Source organism: Furipterus horrens, unplaced genomic scaffold (assembly GCF_987537825.1).
Source record: "Furipterus horrens unplaced genomic scaffold, mFurHor1.1.pri manual_scaffold_9, whole genome shotgun sequence".
NCBI classification, from domain to species: Eukaryota; Metazoa; Chordata; class Mammalia; order Chiroptera; family Furipteridae; genus Furipterus; species Furipterus horrens.
Window position 1 is genome coordinate 27,670,413 of NW_028327179.1, and position 13,613 is coordinate 27,684,025.

At 36.7% G+C, this 13,613-nt stretch overlaps 1 protein-coding gene across 3 annotated transcripts in view; it reads right to left on the reverse strand.

The window, feature by feature from the left end:
* GLCCI1 (glucocorticoid induced 1) overlaps positions 1–13,613 on the reverse strand; it is an 82,007-nt gene that overhangs the window by 3,251 nt on the left and 65,143 nt on the right. For all 3 annotated transcript variants that reach the window (XM_090287193.1, XM_090287192.1, XM_090287194.1), the window contains one exon: positions 12,095–12,305. In XM_090287193.1, the coding sequence (XP_090143319.1) occupies positions 12,095–12,305 (211 nt within the window). The remainder of the gene's footprint in view (positions 1–12,094; positions 12,306–13,613) is intronic.

The window sequence follows — 13,613 nt, forward strand, 5'->3', positions numbered from 1 at the left end:
GCAAAGCTATTTCTAACACCCTTGTGTAGTACATTTCTTACAAATAAAAGCTTCAATGCAACAGTAATCTGCCACACCACAGAACATAAAAGGATGATATTTTGGTTCAGAAAACTGCATTTATTTGAAGAATAAAGTAGAGCTGTAGTCCTGAAAACAAATACATTATTATGTATTTCAAAATGCAAATGAGTGGTGTAATATGTATAAGTCATACAGAAGAATTACAAGAGATTGTAACACAGGGTTCTCTGTTTTCTCACTGTACAACCAATGTAATTGAAAAGTTTAGTATGTGGAAAAATCTTCACCAACTCTTAGCAGAAACATTACTTTTACTAAACATCAAGAATAATACGTATGCAGGGAAAAATAGGTTTATAACACAATGTCTTTTTCCCTCGGCCCACCATGAAAAAGTAATTTGCTCAGGATTTTGCCTTTGAAAATGTCTGTATAAAAGCACTTTTTTAGCATAATTTGTATTTTTGCTACTGGGAGCATGAGAAATCTAAAAACATCTCTACCTTATGTATTTTCTTCATATTTCTGACCAAAAAGAAAATGGTCTATTCATGAAAAGCCATAAAACCTATATGTAATTTCTCCCTTTCCTACCTGGCAAAGGATTTTGGAAATTCAAATCCACCAAATGTGTCATTATCTCTGTGAGATGCCAAGCTGTAAAGTCAGTAACATACTTGTCTAAATACAATAGTCCTATTTAAACACATTCTGACTTAATGCACATCAATCCCCACTACTAAAATACCAAGCACATGATCTATTGAAATGTATTATTTTCATACATATTTTGAAAGATGGCATTTGCACCATAATTAACATTTGTCACAATTTTGATAAGTAGCTTTAGTTTAGGATACAGAACACAATCTAACATTCAGAATTGGAGTGATAGATGTTTTTATCATTACTAATGAAGTATAGTATATGCTTAGAAAGTAGACCCTTCGGGCACACTAATAGTATAGTTGGTGAGTGATTCAAAGAGCTTCTATGTTAGTCCTGAGAACAAAGATGTGTGCTTATACTTGAATATGGTTGCATCTCTGGCTGGGAAATCATTGCCTGAAAAATAATGAGGCCACACTATTGAGAAGACTAGAAAACCACACAGTCTCTCCATCACTATTTTATGCATGTCCCTATATATTATGCAAAGTCTCTTGGAAGTAAGTCTTAGAATTAAGTTAGGTTTCTTCACATACCATGCAGATTTGAGGCTTATATTATATTGCTTAAACAAATATCCCAGGGAGGGAAAAGAGGAAATATGAATTTCTCTCTTAAGTACATGCAAAGCATCAGTAACCTGACTAGAGTCTGAGTTTGCAATTAGAGCTAGGCTAGACCAAGAAGCCTGGTCCACAATAAAAAACTGGTGAGAAGGAGGCCTTGAACCTAGTATAATACCAAAAATACAGTTTGACCCTACTTTGCTATCCAAACAGCAACACGCCACGCAGAGGAAATTTGTAAGTAGGCAAGGCACGTGGTGCCTCCATAGAGATCACTGTGGGTAACAACACAGCCCACCTGGCATGCAGAGATAGCCTGCAACCACAGGCTCCATGCCTTTGCCAAGCATATCTGCCACCAGCAGGGTGTGACCATGCCGGCCGCAGTCTAGGATTCACCGCATTACCATGTAAGAATCATCACCTTGGCCACAGCTATAATCTTCAATGCTCCATTTCTTATTCCATTATCAGGCCTACCCCCATGATTTCTCTCATAACTTGATTGCTAATTTCAAGGGACTTCCTTGGAACTGAAAGTTAGATGTGAGCTGGATAATCTATGGAAACTGATTATCTTCCCATTAACGATGAATTAAATGGTTTTTCTTCTTGAAACTTTCCAACTTCCAATTTCTAAAAATTTTCTAAAATATACACACGTTTATTTGTTTATATTTAATGTTCTGTGGTCTGGAAAAACAAAGCTTGAAAGAACAAAACTTGGAACCATAGACAGATTTGTTAAATCTGAAGCTTTCTCCTCAGGTAAGGATGTAACCTGATATAGAGTGCAAAGAGAAATGGAATAGAAATGCCTCGTCAGTGTTCAGCTCTGTTGCTGGCTGTTGTATAGTGATGTGACCGTATATACAACTACTTCTGTGAGTTTCTACATAATCATAAGAATTGACACTGCTAAGTCTAAAATTCTGTGATTTTTTATGGTTCTAAAATACAAAGAAGGAACACTGTACCAACTTTTTTTCCTTTATAATATGGCATGCTTCAAAACAACCTACATGAACAACCTATTCTACCCATTACAGCTTCAATTTCTAACTGATTTATTTAGAACTCTTTGTTGTATTTAATAACCACATTTCAGAAAGAGAACATTATAAATATGAAGTGAGCATGCCTGCTCAGGAGATTCAAGATGAAAAGTCTCATGGTAATCCTAATTTAATCCCTTCTGCTCACAAGCATGATAAATTTTCTCATTCATTCTGTTATTCCACAGTAGGAAATAACTAGATGTGTAGATGAGGCTAGATTAAAATGTCACTTTATGTTCTTACAACGTAATAGCCAATGGCAATAAAATTAAATGCAAAGTATATGATTATTTACATAGCTGTCTATATTTATACCATTCTCATCTATATTTATGATAGGATAACCCAACCCTGAAGAATCAAGAGTAGAAAAATATTTGATTATTTTACTATAATTGATAATACTTATGAATGTGTACCATAGTTACCAAATAAAATACAAGTAACTTGTCAAATATTTTAAAACACATGACAGTGAATTAAAGCTTGGAAAAATGAGAGACATTATTAAAAGTTTGGAATTCCATGTAGTAACAATATTCATTAAACTACATGCACCTTTATGGTTTAAATTGTTGGAATTTCTCCTTACAAATGGCTTTCATTATTTCTGATATGTTAAGTTGTATGGTTCCCAATTCAAATATAAAAAAATCATATATATTAAGTTGATCTATTTATGTGGACAGGTATTATAAAATCTTTCCCATGATTCCATTTAGCCTTAAGTTTTTAGATGTGCTTTATCTTCTACTATCAGATTGCTTTATCAAATTGAGATTAATTCTAAAACTAGCAATATAATTACAGAGCAGTGGTTCTTAACTCTGGTTTCACACTATACTCATAAGAAGATGTTTTAAAAATACCAATATAGCCCTCAGTTGGTTGGAGCACCATCCCAATGTGCCAAGGTTGCAGGTTCAATCCCCAGTCAGGGTGTATACAAGAATCAACAAATGAGTGCATAAATAAGTAGAATAACAAATCGATATTTCTCTCTTGAAAAACCGATCAATAAAAAAATATATATATATTAAAAACCAATAAATACCAGTGTCCAGACCTCATCCCTAAGAGATTCTGATTTTAGTCTGAAGCTCCTCACAGTCATGTGCTCCTTTTTTGGGTAAAGCTCCCAAATGCTTCTGAAGTGTAGCCATATTTGAGAACCAAACATGGAAAAGTTAAAACACTGATATGGAGTTAGACCACCTGACTTCTTCCTTTACCGAGGTCTACATGAAAATAACTACTGATATCAGCTATGAAAAATGTGTGTAAAAGGGTTAGGAAAGTGCCTGAAACACAGTAAGGTCAAATATTGCTAGAATAATAGACACATCTTTCCTATTTTGCAAATTTAAAAAGGTGAACCATTCAGAAATTAAGTACCTTTTCCACTGTTTCTTGGAAGAAGAGAATAAGTGTCATTTTTTAATAGATCTGCACACCCTAACTTCATTCAGGTATGTAGAGACAAGATTTTGTATCTAGCGGGAAAGCACAGTAGTGTCTGGAGTGCCAGATTCTCCAGCGAGTCTGCCAGCATGAGCTATTCCAGTTCACAACGGCATCTTGCAGCAGGTACAGACCTATCATCCTGAAATGCAAATCAATGCCCTAAGCATGCAGACTCTTTATATTCCCTTACAAAGAAAATAGTTTTATAGTAAGTGCACCAATAACCAGTAGAATGCAATTCTTATTCTATCTTTATCAGCTAGAATAATAGGCAGGAATGTGAGCATAGAGTTAATCAGCACTGTATTCAATGACACACAAAGAACATAATTAAAAGTTAGCTAGTGGAGTTAGTTTAGAAATATGGCTGACTAAATAGGATCTAAACAGAATCACTACTTTACTATTAAAATTACTTCTTTTGCATCAGGAAATAAAATTATCAGCTGTAGTGTGGTTTGATGGCCTAATGAAATCAAGAGACACACACAATTATATGGCAGTCCTTGGCAACAAACTTTTGGAACCAGCTGGCATTACCAATCTATTGAAAAGCCTACATAAATGTTTTTAAAAATATATGTTTATTGATTTGAGAGGTGGGGGGTGAGAGAGAAGCACCGATTGGTTGCCTCCTGTATATGTCCAGACCGGAGAGCCAACCTGTAACCCAGGTATATGCCCTGACCAGGAATGGATCCCACGGACAACACTCCTACCACTGGGCAGAAAGCCTGTATTTTTAGTTAACTCCAAGACCAAACTGGTAAGGAGAACATCTGGCTTTTACAAATAGTCTCTAAGGTTCCATAAAATTTCAAAGTCAACCCTTATAAGTAGGTTACAAAACTTTGCCTTCACCCCATCTCCTTTCTTGTCCGTCCCCCTCACCTCACACGTCAAACCAGCCACCAGGTGCTGCCGATTCCTCTTCCACACCCTGTCTTCCAGTTCCTCTGCCCCTGCGGCCCCTCCTCACCTTCGCCCTACACCTGTCGCTTCCCAAATGCGGTGCACGGAACAATTTGCTGACAGGCAGGAAGAAAATCCTAGGACACATATATATTTACTTTCTACCTTTAAAAATAAGAAAGGAAACTTTACTAGCAGATAGTTTGGGGACTGAAGTACATGTATATAATTAAGAACGATATGAATTTATATTAGGGGTACAGATTAGAAATGGCTGAAGAAGCTGTATAGTAAATCAAGTATGGAGACCACAGGACTGGACTACTAACTTGGCACCTTAGCTGGTCCTCCTGCTGTCTCTCCAATTCTGTAGTTCCACCTGAGTTACAGTCCTAAAAGACAAAGCCGGTTATGTCCCTTAGCTGACAGAAGGTCTGTGCTCGGCTCTTCATTTCTCCCAGCAAGGCCTCCAAGGCCCTTTATAAAACAGTGGCCTCTCCACCTCTCTGCTCGCACTGCTTTCTCCTCCGCACCCTTCACCCTGTGCTCCAGCCACACAATTTCTTTCTGTTCTCCACACACCAGGCCCTTTCTCAGCTGGATGCCTGTAGAAAGGCTATTCCTCCTGCAAAGGCGGCAAGAAATAGTATGAAGTAGTAGGTCTTTGTTGACATCTGGACTGCACAGAATTTAAGAAAGTTACTTCATTTTTCCAAGCCTCCGATTCCCCGTTTTTAAAATAAGAACGGCATTCCTACTCATAGGACTGTGGTAATATTACAGGAGATAACAAAGGTAAACTCACCTGAGCACATTTAATCACCATAACAATGCGGTGAGGTGGGTACCATCATTATCCCTAATTTTCAGGTGAGGAAACTAAAATGCGAGATGTTAGCAACTTGCCCAAGGACACAAGATTATTCAGTGGCAGAGCAAGGATCCAACCTGGCCCTACCAGAGTGAGAGTTCATTAGAGTTACACTATCCACCCAAGTTTTGCTCTATCTCAACTCTAGCATCCTCATTAGAGATACCAGGTGGCTAGAAGATCAAGGTCCTTCCAATCTAACATTCTATGCTTCTAATTAGTCTTCCAGCTCAGGCAACAGCTTTATTGGGTCTGCCTTCTATTAGGCCCACAAAGAGATAAGAGTGCAAAGAGTGGCCTGTATGTGTTGATCTTTATTCCTAGGGGAAAACAAAAGATAGCAGGGACAAAAAATTCAACAGTTTCCCTTTTCCTCTAGCCTGGTTGACAGCCTATATTTTCACCCCAGTCATAAACAGAGTAGAAGATGCGACGGGTTTTAGCAAAATTACTTCCTTTCCCCTAAGTTAACAGGAAACGTGAAACTTTGTCTGCTTTCCCACCAAAGGCCTATCACTAAATTAGCATAACCTTAGTGTTTTGTTTTTTGTTGAGGAGTTAGGGAGATTATCACACTCTTCCTGAATTTTCAAAAGCCAAACACATAAAATTTAACAACTTACAGAAAAAGACACTAATATTTTCAACACAGCTATAAAAACATATCCTTAAAAATGGACAGACCATGAAAAAAGATCTTAAAGAATTACTCAAAAAATCTCCACTAAGCACCACTCCATTTTAGGTACTACTCTATTTGCTGAGGATACAGCAACAAGCAAAAAAAAAGTTACCTGCTCTTGGTGGAGCTTATATTCTGCTAAATATATACCTGGAAGTTAAGTGAAAGATATATGCAGACATGATAATAAATTTTGGGTTGCATCTATTGTAGGCTCTGGGTTGTAACTGCCAGAAATCAGTTGTATACTTAATAGTCTTAAATTATGAATAATAACTCATCCAGACAGCGAACACAACATCTGCCATTGGTACAACTATGAACATTTTCTGAAAGTGGGGGAAAGGCACTTACTGGATGTTTCTTATGTGCTGTCAGAATACGAATATATGTAATTTTAGATGTTATCTTGAAAAAGAGAAATAGGATAGATGACCTTAGAACCACAATTCTAAAGCACATCAGTTTTTAAAACAGCAGCTAATATATATTATTGTTTTAATTAAAGCTATTGGGTGACATTGGTTAATAACATACATGTTTCAAGTATACAGCCCTATAATACATTGTCTGCATATGGCATTGTGTCTCACCACTCAAAGTCTGATCTCCTTCCTCATCATATATTTGACCCCCTTTACCCTCTTCATCCCCCTCCCCCCGCTCCCCTTCTCCTCTGGTAACCATCATATGGTTTCTGTGTCTATGAGTTTGTTTGTTTTTGTTCTTTTGTTGCTTCAGAACAGATCTGTTTTAACTTCTTTGTTCGAACTATATCTCTACACTCTTTGTAATTTTACCACCAAGAGGTTCTTCTAGGATAATAAACATCCTGGAAACACATGGCAAGTATCATTTCATAAAGAAACAGATTCAGGCTCAAAAGCAGCCATTTGCAAGATATGGGAACTAAAAAAAGTATATCCAACATTTATCATTTTCACAACATAAACCACAAAGAGAAAAGTGCTACAAAATCTTGGCTGATTAGGCTACCTAGAAGATAGAGGGTTAAAGTATGGTAAGGGCAAAGGTCAAGAATTAAGAAATGGAGTCCTAGAAATAAATCAAATAACATGTATGTAGAAAGGAATTAGAAGATGTCAAAAATTCTAAGTCTGCCTAGGGTCAGCTCAAGACCCTGAGAAGACAAGATAATACTTTTTTTCTTTCCTGCGAGTAAGGGTTGCTCAGTCCTAAGACCCAAAGTTTAGAAATATTAATATTTATGAGTTAAATCACCGCATGAGTCAAATAGGCTTTTATGCATTGGTCTTAGGAAACTCTATCCACATAACATACATTGTTCCTGTGGGAAAATATTGTTTAAGTTCCAAGTAACCAATTTATGGACTCTTGGAATACAACTCTCCTAGCTGGACTAAGTAGAATGGTTGAGTTGACTTCATGATTGGAATAATCAATGTTTCCACTATATCTTGCAAAATTGCAGAATTTTGTAACAACTGCCTAAGAGAATTGTGCCAAAGATCAACTATAAGTGGCAGACTGAAGTCTAGATTTTGTGGCTTGTCCCACACTAGTTTGGCTACCATCAAGGAAGACTGGCAGAGTTGCTTAAAGAATTAGTACTTTGCCTCTGCCATCTGTATTACATAAATAACTATTTTTCTCCCTTGCATTTTGGGCATGATAATGTGGAAGAATTTAGCCAACTCTCAGGATATGTTCTGAGGATGTCAGAATGAGAGCTCCTATTTGGGAGCCCTTAATTCTCTACCACACCATAATGTAGGACCTGTGGCTCTTACTCACTTGGTTAGCCTGGCAACTTTATACACGTGACCAGGATGGATGCCTTCAGCCTTTTGGTCACTGGAAAAACCTGGCAAAAAAACCCCCACAGAAACCAAAACCTGAAAGCAGTCTCTTAATGGCTGGACCTTTCTCAATAGAGTGTTTCTGTCCTGGCACTGCAATTGCAATAGCCAAAGAAATCAATAGGCTAATCAACTAAAATTATTCTAGAGGTCTCAAATTATACATGATTCATGGAGAATGGATGTTAGGAATAGGCAGAAGTACTCTGAGCAAAGTCAGGACAAAGGTAAGTGTTTAGCGGATGAGGACTAGGAGGAGAATCAGCTCCCTAGCCCAGTCACATTGGCCACTCCTCCCCTGCTGTGCATGTCTATCCAGGCACCTAAGGGTGTCTCAGCCAGCTATTCTACCACAGAACAAACTTCTGTACAGCAACTGAAGCTTATATAGGGATGCCAAATCAATCCTATCTGACTATAAAATTACCATATCAATTCTGTTTTCCTAGTTAATGATGCAAACCTGTTAGAAATCTGTAACTTCCACTTTTTTTTTTACTGAAAATACATGAAAACAAAAGACATTTATGCTTTACTGTGAGAAAATGACAATTATAAGATAGAATTAGTATCTTTAAAAAAATCCCCAAAATTTAGTCTATACATGGAGTATTAAGTCAGAGACTATATTCTATAGTTTGAATGACTTAACATATGTAAGTTTCAGAAACTATAAAATGATAAGTTCTTCTTTTGTCCTTTAATAATCAGCACATACTTGTGTAATAGTGTATTTTTTATTTACATTACTCTTACTCCCTATTAGACTAGAAATTCCTTATAAACAGGTATCACATATTATCCATTTCTATTTCTCTACCTTTCTAATAGAGAATCTGACATATACTACATGCTCAACAAATGTTTCTTCAATAAACTACAAGTATTAATGCAGCTGAAATACATAAACCACCACTCCTGATCCTAAAATACATATATATGTATGTACACATACACATATACATATACGTATAAAAGAGATAGATACTATTTTAATTTTCTCTTCACAAAGATCTACTTGATTTGTTTGAGAACTAAGAACTTCACATTTTTATAGAAGATCACACATTTTTCAGGGAAGAGTAACAAAGTAATGCTTCAAAACTACATACAATAGATTAAGACATTCATGTCATGTGGTATTATATACTAAACTGAAGTAGTCTTGTAGAAAACAGAGCAATGTCTTCAGTGATTCTGAGATTTCCATAATTTTTAAAGAAATTTAAAAAATTCACTACAGCCACATCCAACATCATTTATTGAGTATTTTGAGTGTTTACTAAGTACCAAAGGTTGTGCTAAGCACTTTGCTACAGTATCTCATTTAACCCCAAAAGCATATAAGGTAGGTATTATCACCCAATTTTACTAAGAAATGTATTTTTAACTATTAGGAACAAACTATTGGCCTTAGAGATCATCTGAATCAATGTTCTCTCCTTTTATAAAATATTTTATTTATTTATTTTTAGAGAGAGTGAAAAGGAGGGAGAAAGAGAGGGAGAGAAATATCAACCGGTTGCCTCAAATCATCACATTGTACATCTTAAACTTACACAATGTTTTATGTCAATTATATCACAATAAAAGTGGAAAAAATTCAGATTATTAGATAGTTGACAGAAATTAGGCTATACACGGAGATTTTGGCTAGATTGTGGAGCAGCAATTTTCAACCATTTTTACCACGTGGCACACATACACTAAAATTCTGCGGCACACAAAAAAACACATTTTATTTTTTGCTGACAAAAAATAGGTATAATTTTGATTCATTTACACCATGTGGCTATTGTTGTGTTGGTTGTTGTCATTTTTCATTTGACAATCTAAGGGAAAAGAAGTCAGTGTCCCTGGCTAAAAGGTCAGGTAGTACATGCTTTAAAAATTCTTACGTCATCCCAGTTGAATATTGCTGTTGTAGAGAAAAAGGTTGTATTTTTCCAGAAGGCACTGGGGAAATAACAAGTAATAATAATGACAATTATTTTTACAGCAGCAGTTACCATTTATTGACTCCTTGAGAATCACTGCAAGTTTTGTGCCCAGAACTTTATAGGACTCAAATCCATTCCTGCGTGTCAAAGCGAGTGAGGCTCTTAACTCCTACTATTTTAAACTTAGGATCTCAGTGAGTACCTCTCTGAACTGCAGAAGCAATAGATTCACCTGCCTCATGGAACAGAGTCACTTAGAGGCCCTGAAGGCAAGCTTACAATTAGTTAACCAAAATGGAACTCATCTATCCTCTTCTTAATACATTTCCTTTGTGGTTTAGCATCTCTCAATAACCCACAGACAGAACTAAACTTAAAAAGAACAAAACAAAACTCTAGAATTGCTTGCCTAGCCCTACTATCATTATTCTTACTTTTTGTTTTAACCCAAGTACAAGTCCTAATAAGCAGCAGAAGTGGTCAACCTGAAATGTACTTATCTTTTCTATTGGTGTAACAAAGAATATGGGTTTTGGAATCAATCAGACAGACCTATTTTGCCATTTACCACCTGTGTAGCCTAAAACAAGTTAAAATTATTTAACATTACCATTTGCCTTTAAAATAGATGTTTTCTTGTTTGTTTTACTGCAAAACATCCCTAGTAAGAATGATGTGAGGAGGTGTATTTTCTCCCGTGAGATGCTTCTGTGAAATGAAAGTTTCCTAGTCTGACATTCTACAAAACGGACACCTCCCCCTTGAAGCAAAGAGATGCCTTCAATACAACCTTAATGGAGTAAGGGAGTTCACGAGGCTTTCAATAATGAAAGGGTAAAGAAAGGGGAGAACCATTAAGATGTACTCACAGAAATAAGAGCAGAGGACAAAGTCCAAAGTAGGTTCCATTTAACAGCCCAGCCAAGAGTCGGGCATAATGGTGAATAAAAAGAAGCTAGACACAAAAGAACCCACACTCTCCCATTTCATTTCTATGAAATCCAGTATCAGAGAGAAGCTTGATTGTGGTGATGGAAGTCAGAAGAGTGGTTACTTCCAGGTAGAGAGGGGAAAGGTACCACCTGGGAAGGGGGCAGAGGGACCCTTCTGGGATGCTAACAATGTTCTGTATCTTGATCTAGGCAGTGGTTTCATGAGTGCATGCATAGGTAAAAATTTGCTGGGCTGAGCACTTAACATGTAAGAATACTTCAAAATGAAATAAATTAAAGGGAGTGAGGACTAAATCAGGACAAGAACCATAAAAATCCTCTAAGATTCTGTCAACTATAACTTTCCTATTTTTGTAAATTTTTGTTGCCTACGATGTAGTTCTCTATGGTGAGAAGCAACAGATGTGTTAAGAGTGAGTTCAGTGTTTCTTTGAAAGCAGCGAGGCAGGTGGCAGCTCAGCAGTCTTTGCTGCCTTCTGCGTCTAGGGCTGAGATGGCCAGAAGGAGCAGCGGTAGCCGAGTGCCTGTCACCAGGACAGAAGAACATGGGGAAACAGTTCGGGCCTGACAAGCAACAAAATTCCAGGGGTTCTGCCCTCTTATTGGTGTTGTCAATAATTCATGTATACACCATAATATGATCCCTGATGTCCTATAGGGACTTATTAAAGTTTATCTACATGGTGAAAAATATACTCATTTTCGCAACAGTATATTCAGAAATTATTTCCTCCCGAAGCATCCTGATTATGAAATCTGACTAGAGGCATGAGAAATACAAATTCTACCAGAACCATCATTAACTCTGGACAACACCAAGGAAAAACCTGTGTGTTGTATGATGTGCAGCTGTACACACTCCATTTTACAGCTCTAATTAGCTGTTAGAATCATGTGCTGTGCTTCTCTGACACATTTATGGAAGATGTTTGTAAGAGTCACAAAGAAGGGGGTATGTGAAACCAATGAACGAACAAACCTAGGTTAACCAATCCTTTACAGTCCCACCATTCAACAAAAGAAAAAAAATGATGCAATGGTCTAAGACAAAGAAAGTATAATGAGCAAGGCCCTATAACAAGTCCTCTATCTAGATGGATGATTTCCCTCTTACCTTTATCACGATCGTAGAGTAAATCTTCTGTTGAACAAGGGCTACCGTCCTGGGATTCCGGGGGGCAGAAGGGGGAGACGCAGGGTGAATGGCTGCTGCAGCTGCTGCTGCGCTCCTGGACAGAGGGGGTCTGAGTGTCGATGCTGCGCGTGCTGCTGCTCCGGTAGTGAGCAGGGAGTGGGGCTCTTCGGCCATCCGGAATATCCAAAGGCTGTAAGAAGAATAGCCAGTAAGCATGTGGATGACAGGGAACACATAGTGTTTCCTTTGATCTCAAAGTCCACTATTACCATCAGCATAATTGATTCTTCCAAGAATAAACACACTGATCTTGTGTCTTAATTTCTGCCTGTTACCTTTATTAAATGAAAAGTTTCTTTCAAATCCCAAAGTAGTTAGGTTTCAAAGCACTAAGGATAAATTGTCTTTAAAATTCCACAGCTCTCTGTATGTATTATAGCACTTTCCATAATATTCCTCAAGGGCAGAGGGTTCTTTTAATACTATATCCCTAATGCCAAGTACTGGGTCTGGTACATAGCAGACAATCAATAAATATATGCTGAATGAATTAATCTAACTGCTCAAGAAATCACTTTCACTGCTAATAAGAAAGGAAAATTTAATATTTGCAGGTATACATCTTTCTGTTTATTCATTCATTCTTATTTTAATTTTGGAGGCCAGAAACAAAATCCTTTTTTCTATATTTTTTTTTTTTTTTGGAAATTACCCAAAAATTTTAATAAAAAGTTTGTTTTCTATTAGTACTCATTGAAGGATATTAACATAATTCAGAATAATTCTACTAATTTGGTGTCCAACTGAGGACTACTTATATTTTTGCTTAGTTCTAATGCACTGTTTTGAGTGGCAAAAAATAAAAATAGAAATGAAACTATAATCACAGAATCATATATTTTGGACCTGATAAGACCTTAAAGCTCATTTGTCTAATGTCTTCACAAATAAAGAGCTTGTAGTTTCAACTTCGTGGTGACAGGGCTAATTAAATGGCAGCAGAGCTTCTGCAGTAAACTTTCCACTCTGCTTCTGTTGTAAAGACAGATCTCACTCCATTTGCCTCATCTGTGTGCTACAAAGGGTTAACAAATAAAATTCTAAGCATTAATCATTTAAGATTTTTCTGTTACTATACAGACAAGATTGAAATGCTAGGAACAAGAATCAATATACTCAATTTACTTACAAATTATTTTCACTATATACTGTTCTTACTCTGAACTTCATCATTTCAGAGTTTTTAGAAATAATGTCAGAGAGAAAATGGATAAGATAAAATTAGGCAAGAGTCAAAATGTATCAGTTTTTCTATAACAAACTGCTAAACTAAAGCTACACAATCTTCTCAATGACTACACTACTGTAAAGAGATTATGTAAATAGCCCCAAAAGGTTGTTAGTCAGGGCACATAGCCCGGTTGCAGATTCTATCCCTGGTCCAGCATGCTTGCATACAAGAAGTCAACCAACCCAATGTTTCTCTCTCACATCTCTG